The following is a 7,592-nucleotide window of genomic DNA, read 5'->3' as shown; positions in this document are numbered from 1 at the left end:
CCCTAGGCTCCGCCGCCCAAGGGATGACGCAGATGTTGACTCAAGCTGGTCAAGGACGACGGCCCGGGCCAGCCCCTAGAGCAGAGGCGAATCGATGGGGCTCGGGCGGCGCCGCACTCCACAGGGCTACCAGCCTCGGTAGGGATTCTTACCACCACCTGGGTGCGCCTGAGGTCTGGGAACACGATGGATGGCCCCCAGCCCCAGGCAAACACACCAGAAAGAGCCACTCCACATCCACTCACCTTCCTAGCACTCGCCCCCAGTTCTCTACTTGCAGCAAGAGCCCCTGCAAGAACCACCACTAGCAGTTCCAGCTGCCCAGCCCCCCACTCCCCACCCAGCGCTGATACGTGCAAAGCACTGTAGGAAGCACCCAGAAGGTACTTTAGGTCTTGGTTTTTTAATCAAAGAATGAGATATCCCGTGGGGTCAGTCGTTCCACCGGCAGATTTATTTCATACCAAGTTACTCATAAAAAAACAACAACAACAAAAACACCATTTTGGCCATGACATTGAACAATGATATATATATACATTATAAACATTGTTTGATATAAAACAATTATCTACAATCTACTTACATTTAATTAACCGCTACTTTGTCTGTGATTAATTTTAGTCACCAGCGAGTCAGTTTCTCTGCTTGAGTTGGACAGTACTATTCCCCTCATTAAGGAGCCCTTGTTGGTGCAGTGGTTAAGGCACTGGACGGCTTACCAAAAGGTCAGGGACATGAACTCAACAGCCTCTCCTTGGGAGAAAGATGTGGCAGTTGGCTTCAGTAAAGATTTGCAGCCTTGGAAACCCTATGGGGCAAGAGATTCTGTCCTATAGCATCGCTAAGAGTCTGAAATGACTCACAGGCAGAGGATTTGGACCCCCTTTTGGTCAAACAGGTATTGATAGTGCAAAACAAGCATTTAAGATTCTTATCAACTATATTTCTCTGATACTTTTTCAGACAAAAGCTCTGAAATAGTTTTAGATTTAAGGCAGCAATGTAAGAATTTCATATAAAAGATCCTTTCCTTTTAAAATATGCCATGACTGCCTCTTATGTGAATCCCTTTCCAAAGCATACCTCTGGATTTGGGGTGTTCCTTTGCTTTTCCATTAAGTGTGATGCAGATAGATACTCATTATAGGAAAGTCATTCAGGAAGATCCTATTAAAACCTTTGAAGTTATAACTTAGAAACTTAACAAAATGGTTTAAAATTATTTTTATAAATAGAAGTAACAATGTACTTAGGGGAAAAAAAGGGTTGAATTTAACCAGTGAATAGTCACTTTATCATAACAATCTAAAATCACATAATCCATTTCTTAAGTCAAAATTAAGGTTCCAATGTAGGTTTGCTAATTAGCCAGTGCACCAAATATTTTAGATTTCTGGAATACCAGAAAACTGATTTCCCTTTCTCCTATAGTTTTCCAGTTCTTCCATGAAGATCTTCTATAGCAAAATGTTATTCCCAAATCCAGTTTTCCAAATATGCCAGCTAGCACCAATGGTCATCATCCAGCATTAAAATAGCCTTTATCACCCTCAATGTCCACTTCCTGATCTGAATCCTCTGAAATCTCCGATTCAAGGTCTTCCTGGGAAGCAGGGGAGGGTGAGCACTGAGAGCTATCCAAAGAAGCACCTTTATTCTGTTCACTGGGCAACTCTTGCCTCTGCTCACAGGGATTGTCCAAACTTTCCAGGTCTTCCTTTTTATTGCTTTGAGGGTTCTCCTGAATTAAGGAAGAGAAAATGGAGATGGTTGGGATTAGGAGAGGTGGGAAGAGAACTTCACAAGGTCTTCATTCTATACCCTCCTTTTAAATTTTATTTATCAAGTGCTTTCTGTGCTGTTTTCTTCAGAAAATACAGTTAAACTTCCGTTCTCATTTTGGAAAAGATGAAAAAAGAACAGTAGCTGTCACACTGGGGAGAGATATACTCTAGCCAGGTAAGAACCAGTCACAAATGTGACTGTAAATGTTTTATGCCAATGGAATGCTTGACTCCAGTGCAGTTATAATCTAGAGAAGTGTAAAAGTTTAGAGTGAGGGGAAAAAAAATCAGGTAACTACAGATACGTACTGTCTTCATCAGCTATTTCAACCTAACCAATTAGCAGGGTCTTCTAGATATTACAAAAACAGGAATACTGACTGTGAATTAAGGAGAAATTACTTATTATTTAAATCATTTCCCAAGTTATTTGTATAAATCCTTTTACATCCTTTTTCTAGAAAAATTTATAAACATACATACAAATATGAAAAAAATGTAGAACTGGGAAAATGCTGCTAACTGAAAAGGGAGACAATTAACTACAATTTAATTAAAATATGGGGGAAATTTCTGGAAGACATTTCAATATTATGTAAGAATCATTATTTTTAAAGTAACTAGTAAAGTGAAGTCAAGCCTTTGATGAAGAACTAAGTGAGTTAGTGAATTTTTAATCCTATGTTTGTCTAAACGGGACATGAACAGTATATGAGGAGGATTCAGAGAGTTTGTAGAAAAATTCCATTATCTTTTCACTCCATTTTCAGTGGACTTTCAACACATAGAAATGTTATTATACAGTGTTGCTTTGGTTTTTTTAAGCAAAATTATGGTGGTGGTGGTGTGCCATCAAGCTGGTTCCAACTCATAGCAATCCTACATAGGGTTTCTGAGGCTGTACATCTTTATGGGAACAGAAAGCCTCATCTTTCTCCCAAAGAATAGCTGGTAAATTCAAATACTGACCTGCTAGTTAGCAGCCCAACTCGTAACCTACTAAAACTATAGAAGACTATATTCACCAGATTGCAAAATTTAAAAAATAGATGCACACCATCAGAAACTGAGAAAAATCTGCAAACATCTAAACCATGTTAGAATAATGAAATTACAAGGATTTCATTTTGTTTCAAAATGGTCTTTGTGTTTATGGCACCATCTTGTTTTCATTGAACACGTAATAAAAAATTTTAGTCCACACACTTGTTTCAATTTTCCCACGTATATTATTGTTTCAAAATACTTTTATCATAAACTGTATATATACTGTGGCAAATGAACAATTACACAATGATTAGATAATTTTGGAAAAATATCCAGCTTATTATATCAAAACAAATGTTAAGCTTTCTATCAATAGAGGCTCTTTCTTTCTTTTGAATAAAGTTTCTTTAAAAACTGATTTAGCCTTTACTTTTTAATCACATGTCATTGGTAGAAAGACTGTTTAGGAAGTTTTAACTGCTTTCCTAACAGGCTTGAATACTTTCCTACATCTTTTACACTCATTTTAAGAGCTAGAGTTAAATGGAAAAAAATAATATTTTTAAACACTTTGCTATTTAATTTTTCCAAAAACAGTGCAAACAAGACTTAAAGGTGATTATTTCCTTATATTTACTCTTGAGTTCTGCCTGGTTTTATTATGGCTGTGTAAATAAAAGAAACAATTTTCTCCCTAAGATAACTGCTTAAGTCATTTACTGTCAATTACTTTATCTTTCCTGCGTTAATTAGATAAACAACATATGGGTTTATAAAACAATTAGCCAGGAGTTTTACTAGCCAGTGTGTGAAAACCCCAGCATAATTGATATAGGAACTGCATTAGGTGCTTTTAGCATTACTAACACCTGAGTGGGTCATCCTGCATTTCAGCAGGACTATTTGCCTTTTTAATCAAGGTGAAGAGGTTAAACAGGCCTCAAATGACTTTTGCATACAACCCAACAGGCCTGCATTGGGATAACATGATAAAAATATTTATTTCCATAGAAACAGAACCTGGTGATACCTGTTTTAATCGCCTCCATTTAGCCCTTCGATTCTGAAACCAGGTTTTGACCTACAGGAAAGAAAAAAGTGAAAACTTTCAACGGTCCAAAATCCCGAAGGAACTGGGGAGGGAGGGAGATGAGAATTGGGGGCTACAAGGAAACCAGCGCTCCAGCAGACATGACTTGCCAGAGCGCAAGACGCTCAGGGAACCCCTCTCCTCAAGAGCCTACCTTCCCTTCCCCAGCCCTACCCCCGTCCCAGGAATGAGGTCCCAAGCCCCAAACCCTGGGTGAGCTCACCTGCCTCTCGCTGAGCTGCAGCATCTTAGCCAGACGCTTCCTCTCAGGAGGAGAGAGGTATTTCTGGGTCTCGAACTTTTTCTCCAGCTCAATGGTCTGATCGTTGGAGAACCTCACCTGGCCGCCTTTCCTTTTGTGCAGTGGCCTCTGCAAGAAGGGACTCCAAAGCAAGGGTTTACCTGTGGGCAGGACGAGCAGCAGTTAGCGATGGCCCTGCAGCCCTTTGGTTAGACCCTAGACTGGCCTCGTCAGAGGGGATGACAAAAGCGGGACGCCCAACCAGGCAGGTCACATACACCCACAAGCACTCCCACCAACAGTCACACACAGGTAGACAGGCAAAGACACAGACACACCCACGGTGCATATGCACAAAGGCCACTCTGAACACTTTCACACACAAAACCATCACACCTACAAACTTACAGGCCCTTTCATCTGTAACAGAAAGTCCACCACGACCCCCTTTGACCAGTCGCTCTCGAATTTACACACAACTTTCTGAACCCTCCGGTTCTCCCCCTTGGTAAACCACAGTTTTCAAATTCCTGGATGCCTGCATGCTGAAGATGAGCGGGGATTTATTACAATACCCAGGTGTTGGCGACCTAGGGAACAACGCGCCGCGCCGGGCACTGGGCGCCCGAGTTAGGCCGTGCATGGAGCCTCCAATCCTGGCTCTAGGACTCCGCGGCCTCCTCTGATTTCACACCCAGCCCGCGGGGGCGGCCAGTTAAAGCCACCCCGTGGGCTATGGCAACATTTCCGTCAATGTGTTTCCTGTTGGTCTGTCGTGAAAAACTCTTTGCTTCCTCCTGCGCAGTCCCACCAGTAACCCAAGGAAATTCAGAGAGCACTCAATGCAAACGTTTGCCCCCCAGGCCCGGCCTGGCCTAAGGGCCTGCTCCTGTCCCACGTGGGAAGAGAGGCAAACTGGGATCACAGCATCAAATCCTTGAGGTTGCAATCAAAACATACAGTACAATAAACTAAAAAACAAAAACTAAAATATAAAACCCACTGCCGTCGAATTGATTCTTACTCATAAAGACCCTGTATGTATTTCCGAGACTGTATATCTTTACAGAAGCAGAAGCTTCCTCAGTCTCCCTCAGGGAGGAGCTGGTGAATTCGAACTGTTGACCTTGTGGTTAACAACCCAACTCGTAACCCACACGCTAAAATATAATCTCCCCAAAATTTTCCCTAAAGGTGAGAAGTTAAAACCGACTGGGCTAGAGGATGCGTCATAATAATATTATGAAATGAATGGTCCTTGTCTCAAGGGTTTTATTGAAGCTGTCAATGACTGAGTTAACATCGAATTCCTTCTCCACCTGGGCGCTTCAGACCCTGGTGGCGCCAAGGGCCAGTCCGGAACGCGAATCGTGGCTGCCTTATTTCTTTTGGCGGTGTACCGTGAGGACAAGCCCGCAAAATTCTTTATGCCTGCGTTGTCCATCGTATCTTGTGCCAGGGGTCTGCAGTTTCCTAATCTAAGTATGTGTCCGTTTAGGCCGCGCTTCTGCCGGCCTGCGCTTAAACACTTTGAAAGCTGGCATTGTTTTTTGTTTTTTTTAAAAGAGATTTTGCTTGCGTCAGGCTTCAAACTAGTGCAAAACAGCCTCGGGGAAAAAAATAGGAAGCAACTGGTTATTTTAGCTGCCATAAAGTCACATCCCACACAGAGGAAATGAACAATATCAGAAAAACGGATCCCGGCTATCAGAAGTCGAGTGTTTCCTGAATTTGTCTGTATTGAGGATGTCGATAAAATAATCAGCAGCGTGCACTTCTCCGGGGGAAGGGTCTGCTTCATGCAGCCAGGAAAACACTTAACAGCTTCTGAAACCAGATTTACTCCTATCGAGAACTCAAGATTTCCTGTATGAACGGAAAGGGTCAGGCTCTTTCACTGCACAAGCTTGTTGAACCAGGTCCAGCCCCGTAACCATCCTAGCCCGGCAGCTGTCCCTCCCGCTAAGGGGGCCCCACCCCGGACGGCACACACGGACCAGGGCTGGCCTCAACCGCCAGCGGCGCCCGAAGTTTCGTAGGGCTCGCGCGCCCCGACGCCTGCAAGGTGCAGAAAACCAATCTGAGTCACTGTGCGGTCAGCCCTGGCCGCGCGCCGCCGGGGCCCGCGCCTCCCGGCCCCGCGCGCGCCCGAGAGTCGCTTTTCAATCGCTTTTGCTGCAACTTTCTATTGCTTCCCCCACGCCCCAACCCCGCAGCCTCCCGGACGACGCAACCTTCGACTCAGCCCGCCTTGACCCCAGCCGCCTTACCCAGAGGGTCGTGGCGGAGCAGAGCATGCGTGTAGTCGTTCACCGTCCGCGTGAATGGGTACAGAGGGCCCCCGAAGCCGCTGGGTCCGTAAGCGGCTGCCAACGCGGCTGCGGAGTGGTGCGAGAAGGCAGGGTGGATCGGCGTGGGCTCGTATACCGGGGTCCGGTAGGAGGACACGAGGCTCGTGAAGGAGGAGTTGGGGGACGGCAGTGTGGGGGTAGGGGTCGGGGTGGGGGCCGGTGCGACGGGCCCACGGCCCAAGATGTCCTCGATGTAGAACGGCGTCGGGTGCGCGGGTTGCAGCAGCGGCGTGGGCGCATACAGCGGCACCCCCACGGCGGGCGCCGCCACCCCGGGTCCGGGGTGCGGGTACTGCATGGCTCCGCTGCGTTCTGGTCCCTCGGAGAGCTGCCCGCCGGCACAGCGGTGCTACATTTATCCACGCTCCGCGATCCCGGCGATAGGCTCCGCTGGCCACGGGGTGGGGCCGCGCTCTCTGGCCCCTTCCTGCCGCCGGCCTTACGACCAATGGCGTGGAGCCCTGGAGCCGCCTCCCGCCCCCACCCTGGCCCGCCCCCACCGGCCGAGCTCCCCGCCCCCGAGACGCGCCCGCTGCAGGGCTCTGAGGACCGTGCGACCAGGTAGGTGCCCAGCCACCGCCACCACCACCGCTCGTGGCTCTTGGCACCCTGGCCGCGACCGTCCTGAGAGAATGTGTCTGTCCCGGATAAAACGAGGACAGCAGCTGCCTGGAGTGCGGGCTCAAGCGAGGAGTCTGTGACGAAAATTGAAGCCTGGACCCCGGGTGTCAGCAGCGGGTCCCAGACCAGCCCAGGCGAGGGACAGTGGGACTGACAGCCTAGAGGCCGCTGGAGGGCCATGTTTTCACAGGCCTAAGAGTTCCCTCGAGTAACGGTGTTACGGGGCATCACCAAGCTCCTAGCGGGAAGCAGTGCCCAAGGTAACTAGGGCTTCGTCCTAGCGGAGTGAGGACGACTCGACTTCAGACGCTCTAGTCTCTTAGCCGCTTCATCTCGTTTCATGTGGGTGCCCCACACTTAGCCACTGTCTTTAAAGATGCTGGCAGGTGTCTACGCCGCCGTCAGGTGTCAGGGTAGGAATCCTAATGGCTGGACGGAATCTGTGCTGTCTTCTCCAGCAGTTTCTGAGGGCTGCTCCTTTTCCCCTCTCTCGGGACCTTGGGGGGGGGTGCAGC

At 47.3% G+C, this 7,592-nt stretch overlaps 1 protein-coding gene across 1 annotated transcript; it reads right to left on the bottom strand.

Annotated features, from left to right (window-relative positions):
• Positions 1-1,522: 1,522 nt before the first annotated feature.
• HHEX (hematopoietically expressed homeobox) lies at positions 1,523-6,780 on the bottom strand. Its single transcript, XM_006831142.1, has 4 exons — positions 6,376-6,780; positions 4,088-4,266; positions 3,805-3,855; positions 1,523-1,744 (listed from the first exon to the last, which is right to left on the bottom strand). Exons 1-4 carry the CDS (start codon positions 6,752-6,754, stop codon positions 1,523-1,525), a joined length of 831 nt encoding a protein of 276 aa, XP_006831205.1. The 5' UTR covers positions 6,755-6,780.
• Positions 6,781-7,592: the final 812 nt, after the last annotated feature.

Source organism: Chrysochloris asiatica, unplaced genomic scaffold, assembly GCF_000296735.1.
Source record: "Chrysochloris asiatica unplaced genomic scaffold, ChrAsi1.0 scaffold00003, whole genome shotgun sequence".
Lineage (NCBI taxonomy): Eukaryota > Metazoa > Chordata > Mammalia > Afrosoricida > Chrysochloridae > Chrysochloris > Chrysochloris asiatica.
Note: the sequence above shows the minus strand (reverse complement) of the source record. Positions and strands in the feature narration are given on the sequence as shown.